This window comes from Schistocerca piceifrons, chromosome 2 (assembly GCF_021461385.2).
Source record: "Schistocerca piceifrons isolate TAMUIC-IGC-003096 chromosome 2, iqSchPice1.1, whole genome shotgun sequence".
Classification (NCBI taxonomy): domain Eukaryota; kingdom Metazoa; phylum Arthropoda; class Insecta; order Orthoptera; family Acrididae; genus Schistocerca; species Schistocerca piceifrons.
This window is the reverse complement of record NC_060139.1, coordinates 930,555,063-930,583,021: the sequence shown is the minus strand read 5'-3', so window position 1 is coordinate 930,583,021 and position 27,959 is coordinate 930,555,063. Positions and strand designations below refer to the sequence as shown.

The 27,959-nt window shown below is 44.7% G+C and overlaps 1 protein-coding gene across 1 annotated transcript in view; it reads left to right on the top strand.

Annotated features, from left to right (window-relative positions):
- LOC124777062 (UDP-glycosyltransferase UGT5-like) overlaps nt 1–27,959 on the top strand; it is a 113,853-nt gene that overhangs the window by 70,145 nt on the left and 15,749 nt on the right. Inside the window, exons 5-6 of the mRNA XM_047252335.1 lie at nt 5,227–5,449; nt 19,905–20,124. Of these exons, the coding sequence (XP_047108291.1) occupies nt 5,227–5,449; nt 19,905–20,124 (443 nt within the window). The remainder of the gene's footprint in view (nt 1–5,226; nt 5,450–19,904; nt 20,125–27,959) is intronic.

The window sequence follows — 27,959 nt, the reverse complement described above, 5'->3', positions numbered from 1 at the left end:
AGAAACATGTGCTAAGAACTGAGAAGAAGTTAGGACAGATTCATAGGACTTCTGTTAAGACGTAAGGGAATAACTCTCATGCTACTGGAGGGAGTAGTAACGGGTAAAATCTGTAGGGGATGACAGAGATTGCAATACAACCAACAAATAATTGAGCACTTTCAGTGCAAATGCTACTCGGAGGTCATAGGTGATGATGTTGGTGTAAGATGGGTTGGGGGGGGGGGGGGGGGTTTGCATATAAACGCAGTCAGTACAATTATGGGAAGAAAGGAAGCACACATAAGACAGGGTCGGCCGCGGTGGCCGTGCGGTTATGGCGCTGCAGTCCAGAACCGCGGGACTGCTACGGTCGCAGGTTCGAATCCTGCCTCGGGCATGGGTGTGTGTGATGTCCTTAGGTTAGTTAGGTTTAAGTAGTTCTAAGTTCTAGGGGACTTATGACCTAAGATGTTGAGTCCCATAGTGCTCAGAGCCATTTGAACCATAAGACAGGAGAATATAATATGAAACTTCATGCGTTGAGAGGATGATTGTAGTGATAGCAAAATCGACTCAAATTTACAAAGAAAGTGGCAGTACCAGCCCACATACCAGTATGATATTACACCCTTCAGGCCTGGATACTTGTACTGATTCGGTTAGGAAGTTTATCATTAAGGCGTTGTCTCCTCTCCTGAGGCAAGTTGACCAACAGCCTTTGTAACTGGTCCTTTAAATCTTGGATATTGGCAATGGAACAGAGTTGACGTGCAAACTGGTCCTATAAATGTTCCTTCGGGGACAGATCTAGGGATCTTGCTGGCCACGGATTAACTGAAGATAACGCTGACAATTAATGTACACACGTGCCATATGTGGGCGAGCATTATCTTTTGTGCGAGAGTTAACACAAGAGGGCACAAGATGCCCATGACTTACTATTCCCTCTATCACTACCAGCCTTGACCTTAAGTTCTGACAGATGGCTCTGCTCACCATGTCACCAGAAGTTGCATGTTGTACCTAACCAAAACAACGGTCACTGCCGCACTCACCAACAATAGTCATGTGCAGAACCACAATTCATTGCTGTTCTCAATTCAACGCCATTCATTACCATTCCATGCTTCTAGATCGTGGGACTACTCCAAATGCAGCCTTTAGTGGAGTGATGTTAACAGTAGCCTACACTTGGAATGGTAATTCCCTAGTCTGGTCTCAGAACAGTGGAGTAAGATGACGCAGAATGTTTCAGAGAGTCCATTATTACTTCTAAATGTCAAATGCTGAAGTGAAGAGGTTACGATGCGCTTTGTGCACAATACGGCGATCCTCTCTTGTGGTGGCCAGACGTGGTTGACCACAAGTTTGACGACGAATATGGCTGCCCTCACGTTTGGACGCAGTCCAACATCCGGCCACTATCGTATCCTAATCCCCCGAAAATCTGAATACAGCACGATTCGATTAGCCGGCTAAACGGAGACTCACAGTGAGCCCATTTCAAACTCAGCTGCCAATAACGTTGTCTCAAATGGGTAAGTGGTGTCTTCGTGTCCTTCACAGTGATCACTCAACATTTATCACTCTTGACGCCCTTTATATATCCTTCGGGGCATGGTAACAACATTAAACAGGAAAAACACGATTGCGGACGATCTACTTGTTATAGAGAATTGCAGAATACCCGCTGATGGTGTACGGATTTACAATGACGTCTGACCATGTCCCCTCCTTTTGACAGGTAGCGTAATATAAAGTTATCGGGCTTCAAGCACCACGTTTCGAAGACTATCACTCCTGTCACCTTGTGGTGAAGCGTCTTTTCGTAGGTAATCCAACTTCTCCGGGTACTACACGGCAATTGGGAATTGTGACAGGGTCCGTACTCGAGACCTAGAATGTTCCATCATACTTTACATCGGGTGCCGTCTGGATGCCTCTATCCTTGGGGATCTAGCTTCCAAATGTGACCTTTAACTGGTACCAAACACATTTCAGTTGGGAACAACCGTCTCTGTTTGGGAGCCCATCATTCCTGTTAATTCTGAAGTCTTCCTTTACTATGTCCCAAAATCAAATGGCCGTGCACAGTACTCTGTCCCGTTCCCAATCGAACATATGGCCTGCTGTCCAAGCTAACATCAGCAGCTCCCGAGTTATGTATGCCGGACAAAAAATTACTCACCTGCAGGAGACATCAAAACATCGTCAAAATCTTTAATGACAGCCTCATTTCGGCGAGGAAGAGAATCTAAAAGTTTTTTTTTTTTTTGCATGTTCTATCCAGTTGAAGCCACTCATTGATGATTAGGTCAGCAAAGCTATGAAACTACAGTGACGTTAGCAACGTTTCACCGTGTTTTCTATAGCATTAAGAAAGGGCGAATTAGTAGAACACTCTAGATAAGAGAGAGAGTGCCTGCTTATTCGTCAAAGCAAAACAGTATGTCAGGAGGCCTGTGAACAAAACTGTCGTCATCTTCGAAGACAGGGGTGTTCACAATACACACATATTGAAGATGTAGAAGCAACGGCAACATTTGATCACAGATAACGTAGAAATAATCCATGTTCAGCGTAATCTGAATGAGTGAGTCGAGGACATCGTACGAAAAAGACACCCGAAACAGCGCATAAGTACACTCTGCATATATTCCAGTTTCAACGCCGCAATTACACTGAACGCCTATCATATGAAAAGCAACAACAACGTGACTCCTCAAACAATAGACACGACTGAATCTTCCTGGCAGATTAGACACGCCTGCATTCGTTTACCATCCAGTTTCAAAGTTTCTTGACCCACTGAAGACGTGCAAATTCGTGTGCCACGTTTTGCGAGATGCCGACCTGAAAATACATTGCATTCAGGTTTGTTCACAGATCGGTTTCTGGTTGAGACGCATCTTCGTGAACTGACAGCAGCAATTCGTGTCGGGTTTGTAATCGATTAGCACTGAAAAAGGGATCCCACGAGGGGAACCGGCTGCTAGGGGATAAAATTGCTCTTTCCCAAAAATTTTAAATTTTGAATTACGTGGTAATTACACAAACAGATAAAATATTCCTATTCTTAAGACTGTTTATGATCTTTAAATTTTTCAAATGATTTTACACAACTGCTATGGGATAGCAATATGCACATATACACATGCTGATAGTCTCGCGTACGCGAGGTATAAAAGGGCATCGCTTTGGTGGAGTTGGTATTTGTACTCATGAGATTCATGTGAAAAGGTTTCCGAAATGACGGGAACTGACAGACTTTGAACGCGGAATGGTATTGGAGCAAAACGCACGGGACATTTCATTTTGGAAATTGTTAAGGAATTCAATATTCCGGTGCCCACAGTGTTAAGAGTGTGTCGAGAACACCATATTTCAGGCATTACTTCTCACACGAATAACGCAGTGGCCAACAGAATACACATAACGACCTAAAGTTATCAGTGCTAACAGGCAAGCAACACTGCATGAAATAATCGCAGAAATCAATGTGGGACGTACGACGAACGTATCGATTAGGACAATGTTGCAAATTCTGGAGCGAATGGGCTATGGCAGTAGACGACCGACGCGAGTGCCTTTGCTAACAGCACAACATCGTCCGCTGTGTCTCTCCTGCGCTCGTGACCATACCGGTTGGAGCCTAGACGACTGGTCAGATGAGTCTCGATTTCAGTTGGTAAGAGCTGATGATAGGGTTCGACTGTGGTGCTGACCTCACAAAGCCATGGATCGAAGATGTCAACAAGGCACTGTGAAAGCTGGTGGTGGCTCTATAATGGTGTGGGCTGTGTTTATGTGACGTGAACCGTGTCCTCTGGTCCAACTGAACCGATCTTTGCTTGGGAATGGTTATACTCGGTTACTTGGAGACCATTTGCAGCCACTTGTAAACTTCATGTTGCCAAACAACGGTGGAATTTTTATGGGTCAATGTGCCATGTTACTGGGCCACAATTGTTTGCGATTTGTTATAAGAACATTCTGGACAGTTCGAGCGAATGATTTGTCTACCCATATCGCCCGAGTTAAATCTCACTGAATATTCAGTGGACATAATTGTAAGGTCTTCATGCAGAAAATCCTGCACAGGCTACACTTTCGCATTTGTGGACGGCTATAGAGGCAGCATGGTTCAATATTTCTGCAGGGGACGTCCAATGACTTATTGAATTCATGCCACGTCGATTTTCTACACTATGCCGCGAAAAAGAAGGTCGGACACGACGTTAGGAGGTATCCCACGACTTTTGTCACCTCTATGTTATCATGGATGATGTTGACGCTGTTATGATGTACTGATTATGCTGCTGGTGCATCAGAAAGGTCACACTCGTGATGAAGTTGGAATAATGAGTAAACCCTACTACAGTGGGGCTCGGTGGAGCCATAGGAAACCACTAACATAATTTGAGAGGAAGGATGGAAGAGGGACAAAACCGAAGAATGGCGTGAACAGGAGCATCGGTGATGAAGGCAAGGTGGGTATATCTTGGAGCAGATTTCATCTCTGGGTAGTGCATATTGGTCGAACGTTCTGTGGGAGAGAATGAATAAGGCATGAAGTTGCGTGGAAGATAAGATATTAGCGTTATGGTGCAACGAGGTACCTGAAAAGGGGATTGGTGGATAGCATATTGATTGCTTTGACCATTTTTTAGTTAAAGTGATGGATTCGAATGTATTCCAAGAAAAGAAGGTGTGTGAAATGGAGAGTTAGTGTAGGAATAGAACTTATTAACGTAGGTGGTTCCGGGACGTGAAGCGATGTGTATGTCTTTCTAGGATTTCAAGGGATTTCCAGAACTTAGGAGAGACGAAGTTGTAGACAACATTGTCATAAGTCTGGATTGGGAAGATGATGGATTTTTCGCCAAGGATAGTGATAGAATGATGTAGATTCCAGATGTTGCCTGTTGGTAGTTTAAGCATGTATAGCGCTTCGTGTTGGATGTTGAGAAGGTGTGCTTTCCATATTAGTTTTCTGTCGAAGGCTAGTATAAAATATTTTCTTTACTTTCTTTGTTAGTTAGAGGGATGGGTTGGTTGTAGTTGGCGAGGCGGAAATCTGCAAGGAAGCAATTGTAGAGTGTTGTGGCCAAGGATTGTGGCTTTGTTTCTCTGTTGATTTACTTGAAGGTCCCTCTTGTTACACCACTCAATCAAGAGTGACATTCGGGCGAAAGGCAACGAGATTTTAATTATTCAGCCATTGTGTTATTTCCTCTATTGTAGGACATCCAGGAGTTCATGGACGGAGCGGAACACGGAGTGGTCTACTTCAGTCTCGGCTCCAACGTCAAGAGTAATTCGTTGCCTTGGGAGAAGATACAGGCCTTCCTGGATGCGTTTCGAGAGCTGCCGCAGCGAGTCCTTTGGAAATGGGAGAACGACTCGTTGCCTGGACAACCAGATAATGTTATGATCAACAAGTGGCTGCCACAGCAGGGTGTCCTAAGTGAGTTGTGTTTACTAGTTTTTGTTTTTGTACTTCCAGTCTTCTGACTGAAGGTTTGAGGGACTTGGACCATTCACTTATGTAAAAATTAAATGGAAAACTGCAGCCATCCTTCCGATGTTATTTATTATATAGCTACCAGTTCCGGTGATTCAGTACACCATCTTTAGGCCTTAACTGTATACACAGTCCTATCTGTGGCTAACATCTATGAGCTGGTTTCCGTAGACTGTAGCAACGATGTTGTGACTCTAGCCACCGGGCAGCTACTACGATCTATCTACATAACAGATGAAGGAACTCCCATATATTTAGTGAATTAAAGATTCTTCCAAAATGCTTTTATATTCCAGTCTCTGATCACAAATGAATTCTTTAGACGATGACCATCTTCAGAACTAAAATATATACATCTAATGAGCAGTGTGTCTTTTAACATAAAACAGCAATGTGTATCACAATATACTGTCATACACCAGGGAAATGTACAGATAAATTATGGTATAACGTACCTTTTTTATACCATGTCCTAAAGTGATACGGCCATAATGGCATCGTCAAAACATGTAAATATAATCAGCATAGCATCGTCACATATATTTAAAATATGGTGTAGAATAGGCCACATCGTCCCCATAGTGATCATTGCCAACTAGCTACTGAGGTGCAGTAGCATCTAGAAATCTGTTTACCTACACCTTCCCTAGGTGTCGCTACTGTGGGCTTGCTTATATGTAGTCATCATTTACGCAAAAACATAATCTGATAAAAGCACATTAGATAAAATGCATGTAGCAGACTTATTAAAATTGATGGCTATCATAGAAACCAATTGTGATACATTGAAAGATGAATGCAGTTACCCATGTAAAATTATTAAAAGAAAATATACGAAGAATATAGATCCTACCATTATTTTTTATGGTGAATTTAAGGTCAGCAATTCATATAGCGTAATACATTGCCTGTGGCAACCTATAAATTACTTATGAAAGATAAAATGTCTATATGACAGCTGAAAAAGAGACAGATCAATGAACAGCGCCCTCTGTTGGGTCGGCCGCTAGGATCTTATGTAGGCGCGCACCGATCGTAAGAACTTAACCAATAGAGGGCTTCACATACATCGTGACATGTCTCCCACAGAAAACTTTTAAACAACGTATAAGCACTCAATAAATAAAATTATATAGTTTGGCTATACATTCCACGAGTAGGTAGGAGATAATCAGTTACAAGATTAGAGCGACTACTGTGCGGAAGTAAGGGAACTGCCTTCTGTCATCAACATAACTCATCAAGTAAGGCCAGGTATAAATACCCGAGGCATCATTTGGTTCTTGTAGTATGTTATCAAACAAAGCAAAGCAGGCGTGGGGTACCCTAGGGGAATGATGCCTTTTGGCATTGTAAATTTTTAACTCCAACAAGTCGAGAGCGCGACCCTTCTCTGCCCTATGTAAAATACGCATACAACTCTTGCTATTCTTCCAAAACCTCAAAGACGGTTTTCCCGAGAATTTGTGAGAGCTGCATCGAAATGCTTCGGTTGATTGATATTCGAGCTATGAACTTCACGTGCCGTAAAAATAAAAAAATTATCATGTAGGCTTGTTGTTAGCACCTCGCGAAGGCAGTCAGGCGAGTCGATGTCTGCATGTTGCAGCGGTAGCCGGTGGTTCAGCCTTCTGCGGCTGCCGCTCGGAGGGCTCCCGCCGCTCTCGCTGGCGACCGTCCGCCTTCTCCCGAACAAGACGCCCCGTCTGGTGTCTCCTACACCACTGTGCCCCACAGAGAGCCCTTCTGACTGTCCCTCACATTTCTCTTTATAAATGTCGTGTGGCTAGGGCCTGCCGTCGGATAGACCGTTCGCCGGGTGCAGATCTTTCGATTTGACGCCACTTCGGTGACTTCTGCGTCGATGAAGATGATATGTGATGATCAGGACAACACAACACCCAGTCCCTCAGCAGGAAAAATCTCCGACCCAGCCAGGAATCGAACCCGGGCTCTTAGGATTCACATTTTGTCGCACTGACCACTTTTTTTAAATCTCATTTTGTTCGTTTTTGGTCGTTGTATTTGTTCTGGAAGGATGTCCCTTCACACTTGTTCAAGTTTTTAATTCACCCATTCACTCAGTTACTTTGTTACAGAGGGCAGCTATCCTTCCCACCGAACACGCTGAGCTACTGTGCCGGCTATTACACATTAATGTAACAAACGCCTGTGTTCGACGTCGACATGCAATAACAGACGGTAGGTGGCAGCACTAGCAATGGAAGATATACAGGGTGTAAATTTTAAGGTGGCAAACCAGAATAACTCGAAAAATAAGCTTCACACGAAAAAATGCGTAGATTCCAAAGTTGATTATTTTCGAGGGGGACATCTGCTGGTGCTAAAATTAGCCCGCCACCCCAGCCCCCTGAGGATGGGGTGGGAGGCAACTTTAAAATTTCAAATGGGTACACCCATTTTTTATTGCAGAATCAGATTCTACATAAAAAACTACGTCCATTTTGTCTTAAACATTTGTTTTGATTCTTGGTAGTTTGCGCTGTAATTCAAGAAAATCCATGTTCTCGTTTTTGCGAGGAACATGGTTACGGATAAATAAAAAATAATTATTTACTTCGTATTCTCCATGATGATCACCCCTTCCCTGACACCCTTAGTAAGGCCAACCACTTTGCCTCCTACCTCTCCGATGTATTTTCCATCCCCGATGATCCCCAGTTCGATTACTCCCTCTTCCCGGATATCCGCGATCGAACTGACACCTCTGTCCCTCCCCTCGCTCCTGGTTTCCAGTACTTGGGTAGTCCTGTCCACCGGTTACTACTCCGACCTGTGGAAAACCTCCCATATCCTCATGTTCCTTAAACCTGGCAAACCGCCGTCTGCCGTCTCCTCCTACCGTCCCATCAACCTTACTTCGGTCTTCAGCAAGGTCCTGGAATCTATCCTCACCCGACGCATCCACCAGCATCTCCGCCAGCACCGCCTCCTTCCCGTTACCCAGTGTGGCTTTCGGCCGTCCTTCTCTTCCGACGATCTTCTCCTTCACCTCATCTCCTTTCCGAACAGCTTAATTCCCGTCGCTCCGCAATCTTCCTCTCCCTGGACCTCGAACGTGCCTATGACCGCGTATGGCATTCCGGTCTCCTCTTCAAGCTCCAAACCTTCGCCCTTCCCATTAACTACGTCCGTCTGATCGTCTCCTTTCTCTCCCGCCGTCCTTCTTATGTCACCATCCATAACACCGATTCCAAAACCTTTTTCCCCTCTGCCGGTGTGCCCCAAGGCTCCGTCCTCTCCCCCCTTCTGTACCTTTTGTACACGGCGGACATGCCGCCGCCGTCACCCCCCGTCCACCTCCTCCAGTTTGCCGATGACACCGCGTTCCTTGCCCTTGTCCCCACCCTGCAGCGCTCCCAACACCTTCTCCAATCCCATCTTGACCGGTTTACCGCTTGGTGCAACCAGTGGTTGCTCAAGGTCAATCCCTCCAAAACCCAGGCGATCATTGTAGGCAAAACCACCCTTTCCTTCCGCCTCCTTGATTTCCATCTCACCATCTATGGCCGTCCTATCGCCCTCACTCCCACCCTTAAGTACCTTGGCGTCACCCTCGACCGTCGCCTCTCCTGGACTCCCCACCTCCGGACAATCCAAGCCAAGGCACGCTCACGACTCAGTCTCCTCAAGCTCCTCTCCGGCCGTACGTGGGGTCTGGACCCCTCCACCACCCTCCACACCTATAAATCCCTCATCCGCCCTATCCTTTGTTATGCCCATCCGGATTGGATCTCCACCCCCCCTACCTTTTACAACTCCCTCCAAAGCATCGAACGTCATGCTCTCCGCCTCGCCTATCGCATCCGTCTCCCCTCCCCCACGCGGATCCTGTATGATCTCATCCCTTTCCCTCACCTCCTTCTTTTCCTTGAAAGGATACGGATCCTGTACACCTCCCACAAACTCGATCCTCCTCACCCGCTCGTCTCCCCGATCCTCTCCCACCCCCGCCCGCTGCCGCGCCTGTATTCGCACGTCCCACCCGGTCTCCATCTCTCCACCTTCCTTACCCTCTCCCAAGGTGGCTTCCGCCAGCTCCCTCTCCCTGATGATGCCCTCCTCCCTTCCATCTACCCCTCCTACCAACTTTGATCCTCCTGCCCTCCTCCTGTACTTACTCCTCTGGGCACACTCCCTCCCTTCTCTCCCTTTTCCCTCCCTCCTTTCTCCCCCCTCCTCCCCCGGGCCTCCCCTCCCCTGTCCCTCTCCTCCTGCCCCCGTCTCCTAAGCCATTGGCATCCTTTTTTTTCTCCCCTCTCCCCCACCTCACCCCTGTTCACCTCTTGGCAGGTCCCCGGACTCGCACACGCTCAGTGGACATTCGCGCGCCGGACATCACCGCCATCAGTGTATCGTGTGTGCCGTCATGTTTAGTGTTCAGTGTTCACCGTCACACTCCATTGTTCACCAGTGCCATCGTATTCTTCAGTGTTTGTCCGTCATGTCAACAGTTCGTAGTGTGGATTGTCATCGAGTGTGAACGGCTTCTTGTGTTTTTATGTTCATGTGTCTACTGTTTTTTCCCGCCGTTTTTCTAAGTGATGTCTCTTCTCTGTTTATCTCATTGTACTCTCTTCGGCTGAAGAGCGGCGTATTGTGCTGCTGCCAGCCTACCTGATTGTTCAGGTGTCAAAATAACAATAAAGTAAAAAAATTAAAAAAAAATTTACTTCTTAAACTTTGATTCATTGAAACTGAAACTCTCCTTCTCTCCCCATAGGGTGTAGCGTTATACAAATTAGGCATCGAGAATGGCGTTACACAAATCAGGCGTCGAGAATGGCGTTATCCAAATTAGCCGCCGAGGCAACTGTGGTGCACTATGGGCCATAGATGACAGGGGAGAATGACGGCTGCAGAATGGGTGTGCTACTGGTCAGCAACTGAAAGCCCAGACAAACGACGGGGCTAACAACAGCGTTTCCTCAACGGCTGTCCAGCGAACGTTCCTCCGTGTGGTGCTCTGCAGGAGGTGCGTCGTTCATGCACACATGCTGACTGCCGTTCATCGGCGACTAAGGCTGGCATTTGCACGTCAGTACCGTGAGTAGACTTCTACTGAATGGCGCCAGGTGGCCATTTGAGATGAATCAAATTTCATGCTTCATTGGACAGATGGCCGTTCGCTTGTACGGCTTAAAAATCTCACAGCAAACACTGAAGCCGGAGGAGAGGCCGTTATGGTTTGGGGAATGTTTTGGTAGCGTTCCCAGTATGACAGCGTCATTATCGAAAACACAATGGATCAACACAAGAATGTTTCTATCCTTGCCGACCATGTCCACGCGTATATGCACTTTGTTTCTCCGCGGCACGACAGCATATACACTACTGGCCATTAAAATTGATATACCAAGAGGAAATGCAGATGATAAACGGGTATTCATTGGACAAATATATTATACTAGAACTGACATGTGATTACATTTTCACGCAATTTGGGTGCATAGATCCTGAGAAATCAGTACCCAGAACAACCAACTCTGGCCGTAATTACGGCCTTGATACGCCTGGGCATTAAGTCAAACAGAGCTTGGATGGCGTGTACAGGTACAGCTGTACGTGCAGCTTCAACACGATACCACAGTTCATCAAGAGTAGTGACTGGCGTATTGTGACGGGAAAGTTGTTCGGCCACCACTGACCAGACGTTTTCAATTGGGGAGATTATTTATCCTGCAGAAATGTAGGGTTTCGCAGGGATCGAATGAAGGGTAGAACCACGGGTCGTAACACATCTGAAAAGTAACGTCCACTGTTCAAAGTGCCGTCAATGCGAGCAACAGGTGACCGAGACGTGTAGCCTATGGCACCACAAACCATCACGCCGGGTGATACGCCAGTATGGCGATGACGAATACACGCTTCCAATGTGCGTTCACCGCGATGTCGCCAAACACTGAAGTGATTATCATGATGCTGTAAACAGAACCTGGATTCATCCGAAAAAATGACGTTTTGCCATTCGTGCACCCAGGTTCGTCGTTGAGTACACCATCGCAGGCGCTCATGTCTGTGGTGCAGCGTTAAGGGTAACCGCAGCCGTGGTCTCCGAGCTGATAGTCCATGCTGCTACAAACGTCGTCGAACTGTTCGTGCAGATGATTGTTGTCTTGCAGACGTCCCCATCTGTTGACTCAGGGATCGAGACGTGGCTGCACCATCCGTAACAGCCATGCGGATAAGTTGCCTGTCGTCTCGACTGCTAGTGATACGAGGCCGTTGGGATCCAGCACGGTGTTCCGTATTACCTTCCTGAACTCACCGATTCCATAATCTGCTAACAGTCATTTGATCTCGACCAACGCGAGCAGCAATGTTACGATACGATAATCCACAATCGCGATAGGCTACAGTCCGACCTTCATCAAAGTCGGAAACGTGACGGTACGCTTTTCTCCTCCTTACACGAGGCATCGCAGGAACGTTTCACCAGGCAACGCCGGTCAACTGCTGTTTGTGTATGAGAAATTGGTTGGAAACTTTCCTCATGTCAGCACGTTGTAGGTGTCGGGTGTCGCCACCGGCGCCAACCTTGTGTGAATACTCTATAAAGCTAATCATTTGCATATCACAGCATCTTCTTCCTGTCGGTTAAATTTCGAGTCTGTAGCACGTCATCTTCGTGGTGTAGCAATTTTAATGGCCAGTAGGGTACCAGCAGGACAATGAAACGTGTCGCGCAGTACGCAGTGTTGGTGTGTAGTTCGAAGAGCCTCAGGATGGGTTTACCGTACTCACCTGGCCACCAAACTTACCGCTTTCAAACACAATCGAGAATCCGTGGGACCACCTCGATCGGGCTGTTTCTCAATCGAGACACATAGAAAGCGCAGTTGGCTACGGCCCTGTTGTCGCCATGGATCCACATCCATGTCGACATCTTCCAGAACCTCACCAAATGTCTTCCTGTATGTCTCGCAGCGGTCCAAGCTGCAAAAGGTGGTTATTAAGGCTTTTGACACGTGGTCACATTAATGTGACTTGCCAGTGTGGTCACTCTCCGCGTGTTAAAAAAAAAATAATCAAGTTTTTCTTAACAAAAGATAGTAATGACGTTCTTAATTGTTTATAATTATCAGTAGTTTGAAAGTTTAACACCGTAAAGTAAGTATTGCAGTTTCAATTTACCTTCTATGGTTTCCAGCAATGCTGGTGGATGTCGTCGTAGTGTTCCTGTGTCGACTGTGCAGAACACTTGAACACGTCCATCTTGGTAAACGTACGCTACGGAAATTGTTGAAAACTTTTCGGATCTCATCTTCGCAGAACTGTTACACACTGAATACTGACGATTATCAACACAGTTTTTCTAGTTTTAATCAGCTCTATATCCTGAAAGAATGTTGTTGTTGATATGATCTTCAGCCCTGAGACTGGTTTGATGCAGCTCTCCATGCTACTCTAACCTGCGCAAGCTTCTTCACCTCCCAGTACCTACTGCAGCCTACATCCTTCTGAATCTGCTCAGTGAATTCATCTCTTGGTCTCCCTCTACAATTTTTACCCTCCACGCTGCCCTCCAATACTAAATTGGTGATCCCTCGATGTCTCAGAACATGTCCTACCAACCGATCCCTTCTTCTAGTCAAGTTGTGCCACAAACTCATCTTCTCCCCAATTCTATTCAATACGTCCTCATTAGTTATATGGTCTACCCATCTAATCTTCAGCATTCTTCTGTAGCACCACATTTCAAAAGTTTCTATTCTCTTCTAGTCTATACTATTTATCGTCCACGTTTCACTTCCATACATGACTACACTCCATACATATACTTTCAGAAATGATTTCCTGACACTTAAATCTATACTCGATGTTCACAAATTTTTCTTCTTCACAAATGCTTTCCTTGCCATTGCCAGTCTATATTCTATATCCTCTCTACTTCGACCATCATCAGTTATTTTGCTTCCCAAATAACAAAACTCCTTTACTACTTTAAGTGTCTCATTTCCTCAGCATCACCCTACTTAATTCGACTACATTCCATTATCCTCGTTTTGCTTTTGTTGATGTTCATCTTATACCCTCCTTTCAAGACACCGTCCATTCCGTTCAACTGCTCTTCCAAGTCCTTTGCTGTCTCTGACAGAATTACAATGTCATCGGCGAACCTCAAAGTTTTTATTTCTTCTCCATGGATTTCAATACCTACTCCGAACTTTTCTTTTGTTTCCTTTATTGCTTGCTCAATATACAGATTGAATAACATCGGGGAGAGGCTACAACCCTGTCTCACTCCCTTCCCGACCACTGCATCCCTTTCGTACCCCTCGACTCTTATAACTGCCATCTGGTTTCTGTACAAATTGTAAATACCGCTGCCACCATCAGAATTTGAAAGAGAGTATTCCAATCAACATTGTCAAAAGCTTTCTCTAAGTCTACAAATGCTAGAAACGTAGGTTTGGCTTTCCTTAATCTTTCTTCTAAGATAAGTCGTAGGGTCAGTATTGCCTCACGTGTTCCAACGTTTCTACGGAATCCAAACTGATCTTCCCCGAGGTCGGCTTCTATCAGTTTTTCCATTCGTCTGTAAAGAATTCGCGTTAGTATTTTGCAGCTGTGACTTATTAAACTGATAGTTCGGTAATTTTCACATCTGTCAACACCTGCTTTCTTTGGGATTGTAATTATTATATTCTTCTTGAAGTCTGAGGGTATTTCGCCTGTCTGATACATCTTGCTCACCAGATTACCTGAAAGAATATGGGCGTTATATTTAGGGGTTTGTACCTCAGTCGATAAAAAGGGAACCCTTACAGGGTTGCTTCGTCGTCCACATTTCTGTCCGTCTGTCTCTCAGACCCACTGTTAAGAATGATTTCTCCGAGGAAAGCGAAAAGATATGACGCTGAATTAATGTTAGGTACTAAGGAACGATCCTTCGGGGCTGTGAAAAGTTTAAGCTCCTAAATCATTGCTGTGAAAATATATGGTAATTTATGTCACATATTTCGATACTCACACATCAAAACCTGTAGGGTATTCCTGTTGAACTAGCAACATGAAATTTGACGAGCAGCAAGGTTTCGACATAGAAGTAAAAGAAAAATCCGAAAATTGTTAATTTCTAATTACATCAGTTTTTAATTTTTGCTGTTTGTTGTCCATCTGTCCGTCCGTCTGTTAGGACCGCCTTTTGCCAGGAGTGGGTAGAGGTTGAAATTTCTATATTTAAATGAGTGTGACTGCATTTAAATTGCAGAATGACACAGAAGATGAAACTTCTACGTTATTTGATTCTGAAACAGCTGAGTAAAACTGAACGTACTGCGCCTACTTCCTCTTTACTTTTTATTATCATGTCAACACTGACCCACAATATTGCAGCGCAGCGCAATCTGACTGTTCAAAAAAATTAAAACCTGGATTCAAATAATTAATTCAAGAGAATGGCCGTGACTAAAAAGATATCTTAACAATAACCTATACGTTTCAATAAGCACTTACCTCACAAAAATATTCATTACCCGAACTACTGCAATACAGCGAGCGCCAGTACAGCCAGCTAAATAAAAGATTCTAACCACTAAAGCCACTAACTACATGTGGTTAGCAGAGGAAAGATTTTGTTGCAAACCAAATAATGTAATTTTTTTACCTTAATAACGTGACATCCAGTTCAGACACGAATATACATCGTCATTGACATCTAGTTCAAAGGTATATAATCATGAATAATATTCAGTCTCCAAGTCGAACATGAACAGATCGTTAGCCTACGCTAGCACTTCAGACCTCTACCCTCCATCAATGCTAACTTCTCACATCTAACATCCATCACTGTTGGCTGTTCACTTCCAACTGCCTAACAGTACTTCCATCACTGCTGGCGACTAACTTCCAACTGCCGAACACTACTGGCGATTAACTTCCAACGAGTCCTATCAGCCACAGTCTCTCTTACAAAGAGCCGGCCGCTGTGGCTGAGCGGTTCTAGGCGCTTCAGTCCGGAATCGCGCTGCTGCTACGTCGCAGTTTCGAATCCTGCCTCGGGCATGGATGTGTGTGATGTCCTTAGGTTAGTTAGGTTTAAGTAGTTCTACGCCTAGGGGACTGATGACCTCAGATGTTAAGTCCCATAGTGTTACAGCTATTTGAACCATTTTTTTCTTACAAACAAAGCGCAGTCAGACATCCAATGCCAAGCGCTATACAGCGCTGCCAACACAGAAGCAGCCCACTTACAAGGAGTAGAGTTGAAATTTACCCCAAATACTAAGGTCTGCGGTCCCTGGTCGATGTAATAAATTTAAGCTTCTAACTCAACGTAGTGAAAAGATTCGGCCAAGTACGCCACATATATTGAGACTCGGAAACTCAATGATCAAAACCAGTCCATGAACTATTTATATCCATGTCGTGCCTGGTGGTCTAGCGGTGAAACGTGTGCACCGAAATATGGAGGGTGTTGGGAGTCCCCAGCAACAACAATACGTGGTTCGGATTCCACCTACATTTTCCCGAGTTGGCTGACTGGGGTGGGTTGGGGACACGCAAATCGACGAAGGGGCGTCCATGCAGGCTGCTGAGCGACACGAAATTACCATCATTATGTACAAATTGCCCCCCCCCCCCCCCCATGAACCATGGACTTTGCCGTTGGTGTGGAGGCTTGCGTGCCACAGCGATACAGATGGCCATACCGTAGGTGAAACCACAACGGAGGGGTATCTGTTGAGAGGCCAGACAAACGTGTGGTTCCTGAAGAGGGGCAGCAGCCTTTTCAGTAGTTGCAGGGGCAACAGTCTGGATGATTGACTGATCTGGCCTTGTAACACTAACCAAAACGGCCTTGCTGTGCTGGTACTGCGAACGGTTGAAAGCAAGGGGAAACTACGGCCGTAATTTTTCCCGAGGGCATGCAGCTTTACTGTATGATTAAATGATGATGGCGTCCTCTTGGGTAAAATATTCCGGAGGTAAAATAGTTCCCCATTCGGATCTCCGGGCGGGGACTACTCAAGAGGTTGTCGTTATCAGGACAAAGAAAACTGGCGTTCTACGGATAAGAAAAATTCGGAGTAGGTATTGAAATCCATGCAGAAGAAATAAAAACTTTGAGGTTCACCGATGACATTGTAATTGTATCAGAGACAGTAAATGACTTGGAAGAGCAGTTGAACGGAATGGATAGTGTCTTGAAAGGAGGATATAAGATGAACATCAACAAAAGCAAAACGAGGATAATGGAAAGTAGTCGAGTTAACTTGGGTGATACTGAGGGAATTAGAATAGGAAATGAGACACTTAAAGAAGTAAAGGAGCTTTGCTATTTGGGGAGCAAAATAACCGATGATGGTCGAAGTAGAGAGGATATAAAATGTAGACTTGCAATGGCAAGGAAAGCGTTTCTGAAGAAGAGAAATTTGTTAACATCGAGTATAGATTTAAATGTGAGGAAGTCATTTCTGAAAGTATTTGTATGGAGTGTAGCCATGTATGGAAGTGAAACATGGACGATAAATAGTTTGGACAAGAAGAGAATAGAAGCTTTTGAAATGTGGTGCTACAGAAGAATGCTGAAGATTGGATGGGTAGATCACAAAACTAATGAGGAAGTATTGAATAGGATTGGCGAGAAGAGAAGTTTGTGGCACAACTTGACTAGAAGAAGGGATCGGTTGGTAGGACATGTTCTGAGGCATCAAGGGATCACCAATTTAGTATTGGAGGGCAGTGTGGAGGGTAAAAATCGTAGAGGTAGACCAAGAGATGAATGCACTAAGCAGATTCAGAAGGATGTAGGTTGCGGTAGGTACTAGGAGATGAAGAGGCTTGTACAGGATAGAGTAGCATGGAGAGCTGCATCAAACCAGTCTCAGGACTGAAGACCACAACAACAACATGTACAAATTGTACCCTCAAAGCGCCAATCATACTCGTATCTAACCTGTTTCTTATACACCCTGTGTATGGGTTTCCGTACTACTCTTGCACGGTGCCAAAGAGGCCGCCAGCTTAATGTCCCCCTACAGGGATGATTCCACGTCAATAGTCCCTAGATGGCCCAACTCCATGATACACTAAAAAGGTGCTTACGGCTCTCCTGGATCATCAGCAACTGTTACAACAGTACCACCTGGTGTTGCTGATCAAATACATTTGAGGAAAATATCTTCCATTTCAAACTGGACATCTCTCGGAATAGGGCTACTACACGAGCGACGTCACCGATTTTAGATACGGATGGGAATGTTCGTAAAACTGCGGTTTCAGAAAACTACATGCCATACAGGCAAGTGACACTTTACAGTGCATAGAGCACCTTCCCAAGTTTCGATTCATAGTACGCCCCCGTGATATAGTTGTAGTGCGCTCTACTAGCAGCAGGCGTGTCAGAGCATAGCAGATAATGGAAAGATGAGTTCGTTTTGTGTCCCTGAAATCGCTAAATGTGAATTAATTCTGACGGTTCAGCGACGATTTCACACCAAATATCAGGTGAAAGCTCTAACAGGCAAAGCAGTTCGTGGGGGGTACACAACATACCGTGGACAGGACGACATAAATGATGCGAAGGAAACGGGCCGGCCGGGAGAGTCAGCAGAAACGGTGGAGCGCGTGTGGGAAACATTCGTCAGGAACCTGAAGAAACTAACGAAATGTGCGAGCAGAGAACTGCAGACACCTTAGTAACTGGCACGTTCTACACAAACGGTCGTGTGTGAAACTCCTCCAGGTTCATTTGTTACACGCGCCGACTATTCGGGACAAGCAGCCCCGTTTTTTGACTGTTGCAATGGCTTGCAGCGGCTACTGGAGGAAGATGGTTTTTCACAGAAGCTGATTTTCAGTGACGAAGCTACGTTTCATTTGTCTGTAAAGGTGAATAGACCTAACCCGCCTGTTTGTGGCACAGAACACCCACACAAGACTGTGGAACACCTTTATATCTTTCCTAAAGACAACAGCTTTCGTGCTACGTCCTCTTCGAAAGTGAAACTGACTAAACATACTGCGGTAGAGCCTTGAACCACAACTAAAGTAGCTCACCGCCTGCTGCTTCGCTAGCGTATACTGTAAGGCCCGCACAGATTTTTTTTGTTTTCTTTTGTTTGCCTTTAATGGAATTTTAATATTGTTCAGCAGTTACTGCACTAAACACTTCATGCTAATTAAGGCCGTAGACGAATAATCTCTTCCGAATGTACTTCTGACCACAAAATTATTCTGGTAGATAGAGTGGGAGACTTTCCTTAAACCTGTCTTTTGAGTTCTTGTGGTGATATTTCCATACAAACTTTATCCTCTAACACATTTCTTCAAGTCTAGCCAAGAAGTGAAATTACAATTTTCATACATTTAGCTTTCAAATTTTTTTAAATGCAAAGGCATATTTTCTCAAAAATTTTCATCCTCTTAGGAGTTGAATTTCGAAAAACACCGAAACACGCGTTTTTTTTTAAATTTCTAACAGAGAAGTCAAATACCAACTTTCATACATGTAGCTTCAAAAATGCTTTGATAATTGATTTGAAAAAATGTTCACCTGCTATTACACTCCCTTAGTGGTCGAATTTCCAAATAAGGCTGAAACATGTATTTTTTTTCTGACTGGGAAGCCAAATGCCAATTTTCTGCCTTCAGAATTGCCTTAAGAGCAACATATTCCAAATAGCCTTTTATTCTCTATTTCACCACCTTAGAGCTGGAATTTCGAACAATTCCTTCTTAAACAGTGCCAAAAGTTTGGGCTGGGCGATGACGAATCACTCAATGAGTCATTCAGGATATTTCCTTTTATTTATACAGATTACAGCGAGACAGTAGATACTTCGTCTTGTAACAAGAGGGTGATCCCCCACATATTTTTTCAGACGCTCCTGGTTACCTTAATGCTGAATTGCCTCAGCTTTGAAATGGACATTCTTCCCATCTTCACTCTTCTTTTCAGTAGCCCCCATGGTCATCTGAATTTACTCCATATGATTTCTTCTCGTGGGGTATGTCGAACATCTTGTGTTCCACCATCCACTACCGTTTAAGCCGGAAGATCTGAAAATCGCCGATATCTGCCACGGCGTGTTGAGGCGAATACAGAAAGAGTTTGCTATCATATTTACGCTTGCCACGTTACAGTCATAGCCCATACTAATCATATGTAATGTGCGCTAAAACTTAGAGAGATGATCCATCCACTGGTATGTCTCTATACCCAGTACGTCTTCTAGTATTCATGTAGCGTGGGAAGGTACTTATGAATAAGTCGATATAATTCTGCCTACTCCATGTTCTGATAACATATATGAAGCGTTCCAGACTGACTAGTGTACAGAAGGCACTCTGTCCAGTTTCACTGTTGATTGTCAGAGAAAATCGCAAGGATGAACTTTATTATATTAGGTGTCATGATTACTGTCTACAGGTCATCCGAAGGTCCGCCTCTTCATCACGCAGGGAGGTCTTCAGAGCATGAACGAAGCAACGTACCACGCAGTCCCGTTTCTTGCCATCCCGTTCTTCTCTGACCAGGCGCACAATGCAGCCAAGATTGCGCAGGCGCAGCTGGGAGTCAGGCTGGACTTCGAGGACGTCACGAAAGAAACATTGCTGCGCAGTTCGCGTTCAGTTCTGGAGGATCCAAAGTAGGTATTCCTCCCTGTTTTCTCTCACGCTTTGAGATGGAACTTCTGGAAGAGTGTAAAGCACCTGTTCCTTCCTGCCTCGATTTCTTTCTCATGCTGCTCTAAAAACTTACGGGAATGCAGCCTTCGACAACTACCGACATTTCAACAGGTATACACCCTGTCATTTTCAAGGCACAAATGCAACCAGAGATCGCTGTGCAAGGGGATTTAAAACCTCGGTATGCGAGGCATATGCCGACAGACAAAACACACACACACACACACACACACACCACACACACACACACACACACACACACACACACACACACACACATACAAACACACTGTAAACACAAGTGCAACCACACAATGAAAGATGACTAACATCAGAAGTTATCAATAGTGAATACTGATTACCAATGAGTGAGGTAGCTTTACTCCTATGCCCATCTGTTGTTTGGCCAGAAAGAAAGCCGGATTCCAAGCACAAACTTCCATCTTTGTTTATGTTACTTGCTAAAATATTAATTTACATTGTTTCCTTAACATTCTCCCAATAGCTGGAAGTTAAATCTGGGATCTCCATGTTGTTATATTCCGCAGGATGACCGGTGTAAAGGCAATGTTCTGTAGTTTGTTCGGCTGTTTGTAAGCGTTTGTGTTATGCTTGACACCCCGATAGTTCACGGCACTGTAAGTCCGACCAATGCATGACGTATATACCTACCAAAACTGCAAGGGATTCGGTGGACATCTTATAAAGTAGCTATACTCACCAGTGTATAAAAAGGTATTCCGTGACCCGTGTGCTTTACGTACCGTAATTAATGGAAAGAACGCGTCGAATCCGAAGATAAATGCTTATCAACAGAATCTAGACAGCCAAAACGTGATCGTTATCGCACGGGTGTTTAGAGTAAACAATAACGATCCAAATGCAAATAAATAAATAAATAAATGATAATAATAATGATTCAAATTGCTCTGAGCACTATGGGACTTAACTTCTGAGGTCATCAGTCCCCTAGAATTTAGAACTACTTAAACCTAACCAACCTAAGGATATCACACACATCCATGGCCGAGGCAGAATTCGAACCTGCGACCGTAGCGGTCACGCGGTTCCAGACTGAAGCGCCTAGAACCGCACGGTCACTCCGGACGGCAAATGATAATAAGTTACAGTTTCACTGTAGTTAGCCCAATCTCGTATAAGAAAATTGTTGGAATGAATTTAGGTTGCAGAATAAAAACGGTCGCCAGCCCCAAAACGAGCAAAGGTTAAATTTGGTAAATGATTGCAATGAGTTCGAAATCACGCAAATACTAGGCAGGAATGATAGTGGGGAACTAATCAAAATGCACTCGCGTGATATTAGATGTAGAAAACTAGTGTAACATGAAGGCTAAAGACGTTAATTTGGAATACAATTATAACTGCGAAAACCAATAACGTGGAATGACTAGCAACACTTACTGGAAACTTAACTGTACTACGGAACTCACGGTAATGCTGTTAGGATGTTTGTATGATCGTGACCAAATTTAATTACTGCTCTTGACTGGTTACTGTTCGTATGTTGTTGTAAAAACTTTCGTTCATAGCAATAACTATTTGTCAGTACTATAGATACGTAGACTTACGCACACAACATCATTTACAGAAAACAACATAAACCCATAAAATTACTTTGACTCCAAGAGAGCCAGCATATTTTTGTCATACAAGTATAAATTGTCTTTACATCTTTTTTAGTTTGAACTGAAAGTCTGCAGTAGTTGTGAAATACTATATGGACAACTATAGTTACTACTGCTTTTATTACACTAATTACTTGATTGAAAATCAGCTGTAAATATTGCTGAATCTGTTTTCTTTTAACTACACTGGTGCCAAAAATTAAAGAAGCAAATGAAAATTTTGCAAGATTGCGTTTATTTTGCCACAAAACAGTGTAAACAGGTGAAAGTAAAGTAGAAACAATGTGAAGAATACAGAACGTAATCAACTGCAACATGCATAACAATAGACAAAAATGTTCTTCGTTTTTTTTTCCAACTTAACGGATTTTCACACACATTCTGACAACTGGCTAATGTGCGCAGTATGGGGTGTAACCACCTCTGTCATCAATACAGGCCTGACAACGACGGGATATGCTGTGGATGACGTCATAAATCTCACGTTGAGGCAGTAACACCCATTCTTGTTGCATAGTTGCTCGTAGTCTTAGAGAGTGGTTGCTGGATGCCGGAGTAATACAATCCGTCTCCCTAGTGCATCCCAGACATGCTCTACGGAATTCAAATGGAGCGACTGAGCAGACCACGCCATGCGTTCAATATCTTCCGTTGCCAAGAAAACATCAATCACCCGTGCTCTATGACGTCGAGCATTCTCGCCAATCAATAGAAGTCTGGGCCGTCAGCACGTCGCAACAGTCGCAAATGAGGTCCCAAGACTCCTCACGGTACATGATAGCAGTTAAACCTCGCCGATTAAACCGTACAATTTCATGAAGAGGTGTTCGAATGGTCAACATAATCGCTTCCCACACCATTAGGGTGTCGTCCTCCACGTTCCTTCCAGATTTGAATGCTTGGAGAATCACTCCTCAGACCAGATCGGGACTCATCTGTGAAAAGAACATTGGGCCACTGTTCGACATCCAGGCGGTATGTTGACGATTCCGCTCTAGAAGTTCCCTTCTGTGAAGACGCATCACAGGTACACATACGGCAGGCCTTCGACAATAAAGGCCCCTCTGCCGAAGCCTTCTATACACCGTTTGTCTCGATACAACACGTCCAGCGGATGCCGCGAGGTGAAATGACAGTTGTCGTTCAGTACTAAGGCGGTACCGTCGTGCCCTTACAGCCAAACAACATTCCTGTCTTTCTGATATCATACATGGTGGGCCATGGTCTAGTCTTGGGAATACTGTTTCGGTCTCTATAAATTGGCGCCACATCCGAGAAACAACAGAACGATTCGCATTAAGCCATCGGGCCACATCAGTTTGCGAGTTTCCTGCTTCCATTCCTGCTATGGTCCTCCACAGCAGAGAATCTGTAGGCATGTTCTATATGCCATACGCCCCTGCCTGTGACTGTGTACACAGCGATTGTGGAAGTAGGACTACCCCGCAAACAATACCCTGCTAGATAGGTGCCCTGACGTCATAGTTGCCGTGGTTGTCGGTGGACCGGAATGCCATCTTCCGTGCAGAACACTATCGCAACGACATCTTTCGACAGTTTGTAGTGTTATATCGTGATTTAGACGCAGGGCGGGGAAGTAGCAGTTTGTTGCTTTAATTTTGGACACCAGGGTATTTCATTCATTCATTACTTGCTCGGAAATTATGGTGAGGAGGAGAGGATCCTATTGATGCTCAACGACTTGGGACAATTAAGTTCCACTCGCAAAATTTATACTTTTACTAAACACACACTAATGTTCCAAAAAACACTGGCATGTTTAATCCACAGCTCCAAAATACTGGTTGGGCCTTACTTTGCGATGAGCTGCTTGTGGTGCGATGTAAAGATTACTATGCAATTCGTTATTGGCAATAGGCTCTTCTTGATTAACGAGCAACTTGAATAAATTTGAGCCACGCAATATTCTTCATTAATTCCAAAACCTTCTTGCGACCAGATACTGTGACATGCTTGTTAACTTATATTTTGCCTTGCCACGTGTTACAACACCATTTCCAGTAGAATCTCCGCTTGATATTTGCGCGCCAATACACACCTCTGTACCACACCATACATGCTTCGCAACTCTACTCTGCTCTCACTTCGACTGCTCGCACTCGCGCCAACTATGTCATTGTTACTTTTTTGATCAGGAAATTGCAATCGTCAATAGAAGAGCAAAATAGTCAAGAGCAAAATAGTCCAGCGATGAGTCCACGGACGGTAGTTAATGGCGAATGTGCAGAGACGAGAAAGCAGCAGATGATAGTGGGAACGCCGCAGTTCCTCCCGCAAAAACCGGAACCTTGGTTCACGATGCTAGAACTGGCATTCGAGCAAAAAGAAATAACTGATGAACACACGAGATTTGCGGTGCCGTAAACACATTAGAGGCAAAAGCTGCTACTATTACCGCGGACGTAGTACTTCAGCCCACAAAGGAACTGCAGTACACAATTTTAGAGAAGTTACTGATCGACAGAATGTCTAAACCACTTGAGGAATGCATACAACATGTGGTGAAGAATGAACAGATGGGCGACAGAACCTCCTCCGAGTACTGGCGACACCTGCGAGGCATCGTCGGAGAAGAAGGCTTACCAAAGGTGACACTGCGGCACATTTGGCTGGGACAGATACCCGGTGCAGTCAAGAAGGCGGTAGTTACCTGCGCAAAAGACGATGTCCAGACATTGATAACGATAGCAGACAATGTTTACGCGACAATGGACAATACTCAAACGGCATGTATGACAGTTGTTGCGGATGGTTGAGCACAACAAGAGATCGCAGCTTTACGGAAGAACAAGCCTGGGGATTTGGCCGGACAACTGTAGGACCCTATGGATAAAGCTGACGCGTTACGATAAGAGTCCCAGTTTTTATTGTATAGGAAGAGCTCAACTGGTCAGAAGAAAGATAACAACTAGATTAACAGCGGCAGCTAGCAGGAGAAGATGTGTTGGTACCACCAGCAATTCGGTGACAAGGCAATGAGATGGGCTAGACCGTGTGCGTAGGCACGGCCGGCAGTAGGCACGGCAGGCTGCGGGAACTAACAGCAGGGAGGTGAGCACGTCAAGGGGTACAGGATGGTGAGTAATTTTCCAACGTTATCCACCGCTTCACAGAGGTTTATGTTAAAGACGTGACACTGTGTCGTTACTATATGACTGACTCGCGGTCAAATGTCAGTGCACTGCCATTCAAGGATTATCAGACTACCACCACAACCTCATAGGTGCATCTCGCGGCGGCAATTTGCGTCACCGATAACGGCTTATGGCGCCTACGACATGGAGGTGGATTTAGGATATAGACAGAGTTCATTTGGAACTTTGAGCTACCGCAGGTGTCAGAGTCCAAATTAGGTGCCGACTTCCTCTGTAATGTGGGAATCGAGATGACCATCATTGCTGAATAGATTCAAAGAGATGGTACGCTTGTACGAAAGATACGTCGCACGGCAGGTTGCATGCACAAAGGGGTGGCACAGTGCTAAAATGGCAGCATAAGGGCACTTCATCCAACGGTGACGCGTAACACAGTGCAAAACATTAGAACCACGACCGGTCAGCCAGTATCACAACGAGCAAGAAGCTTAGCCTCGAATCGCTTTATAGCGGCGAAGGCCGAATCCGAGGGTTTATTAAAAGCGAGTGTGATAAGTACGAGGGTTGACGGGAAAGTAATGCCTGCACATTCGTAACTCTTCAACAGTTGGCAGCATTGGTATTCGGCAGGTACTGGCTTGTTCCATGGCCTCTTCTCTACAGGTCCAGTTGACGAGAAGCCTTAGCTTTGAGCGGTTGTGTTGTTACACTGTAAAGCATGGAACACTGCGCAGACGGTCGGTCAATGCGATTTAAGCAACGTGCAGTCATTGAATTCTTGACAGCAGAAATTGTCACCCCAAATGAGATTCATCAGAGAATGAAAGCAGTTTATGGTGACTGTGTTGATGTGAACAGTGTGAGTCGTTGGGCGAGTAAGTTTAAAGATGTTGAGCCGGGAACATCTGACCTGCATGACAAAGAGTTGGACGTCCTGTGACAGCAACCACCGAGTTTCACATGCAAAATGTTGACAGATTGATTCAGGACGATCGTCGTATTACTTACAGAGAAGCTGCAAGCACAATCGGCATTTCGTAAGAACGTGTGGGTAACATTATTGCTTTCATTGGCTGTCGGAAGATCCGTGCACGATGGGTACGCCGGATGTTGACTCCTGAAATGAAAGAGCACAGACTTGAAATCTGCCAGGAACTCCCCTCGCGTTATTAAAATGAAGGTGACGCCTTTCTCCATTCAATTGTGACAGGGGACGAAATCTGGGTACACCATTACGACCCGGAGACCAAATGTCAGTCTATAGAATATAGACGCAAATATTCTCCCCAGAAAAAGAAATTCAAGACGCAGCCCTCAGCTGGAAAAATCATGGCTACAGTGTTCTGGGACGCAGATGATGTTATCCATGTTGATTTCCTTGGTCGCGGAACAACAATAAATTGAGAGCGTTACATCACAACGCTGCGAACTCAGAAACGAACGCTAACAAGGGTCCGAAAGGAAAAGTGAAATGTTTTCCTACAGCATGACAATGCCAAACCACACACTTCACGTGCCACAACACAGCACTTCAGAGACTGAATCTCACCACTGTACGGCATCCTTCATACAGTCCAGATTTAGTACCGTCTGACTTCCATCTGTTCCCGATAATGAAAGACGATCTGCGGGGACATCATTATGCTTCTGATGAAGACATTGAGAGAACTGTGAGACTGTGGTTGCGGAAACAGAGTGTCGACTTATTCCGAGACGGCTTCAGAAAATTTGTTCATTGTTGGCAGAAATGTATCCGATTGGCTCGTGATTATGTGGAAAAGTGAATATTGGTAATTAAGGATCACATTCTAAGGATTATTTCTGTGTTTGATTTATTAAAATATTCCCATCCAAACCCAATTAACGAAGGTGGAGGCATTACTTTCCATTCAACACTCGTACGTCGATAGCCCATGGGCATCGCCGCTACACCATCTAAAAATGGAGGACAGCACTTGGAGACCTTGAGGTGACTATCGGGAGATAAACACCCGCAGAGTTTCAGACAGTTACCCGACACCCAACCTCAGATTTTCCTACTGTTCTCACAGTATCGCAAACCATGCCATACGCATAACCTTCTGAAGAAGGACAGTAAGTGCCCGAAACCGGTCAAAAATTTACATTTCTTATGTGTGTCTGGCTGCATATTATTTCATTATACCTTTCGGGTTATTCGAGTATGCCCGAACGCCTTTCTACATCTACATCTACAAGGATAGTCTGCAAATCACATTTGTCTGTCAGAGGGTTCATCGAACCACTTTCACAATTCTCTGTTATTCCAATCTCGTATACCACGCGGAAAGAACGAACATCTATATCTTTTCGTACGAACTCTGATTTCCCTTATTTTATCGTGGTGATCGTTTCTTGCTATGCAGGTAGGTGTCAACATAATATTTTCGCATTCGGAGAAGATTCCGTCGCAACGAAAATCGCCTTTCTTTTAATGAGGTCCCGCCCAAATCCTGTATCATTTCAGTGACACCCTCTCCCATATTTCGCGATAATACAACACGTGCTGCCCCTCTCTGAACTTTTTCGATGTACTCCGTCAGTCTTATCTGGTAAAGATCCCACACCGCGCAGCAGTATTCTAAAAGAGGACGGATGTTCGTAGTGTAAGCAGTCTCTTTAGTAGATCTGTTACATTTTCTAAGTGTCCTGCCAATAAAACGCAGTATTTGGTTAGCCTTCCCAGCACCATTTTCTATGTGTTCCTTGCAATTTAAGTTTCGGACTTCAAAAAGCGGTGCAGAGGTTTGTGGACTAGGTACTACTGAAGTGTTGTTTCGCATACCCAGATGATATTTTGGTGTACACAGAGACAAAAGAGTTGCATGAAGAATACCTAAGGTCCGGTTTCGAAAAAATTAAGCAATGTGGAATAGTTGTCAACGAGGAAAAACGCACCTTCCGACAGCAGCAGGTGCCATTTTTGGGTCACATGACGTCGGCATACGTAATATACCTCCTGGCAGCTAAAATAGCGGCCTATTTCCGAGGACTTAGACTATTTTCAGGGGCAGT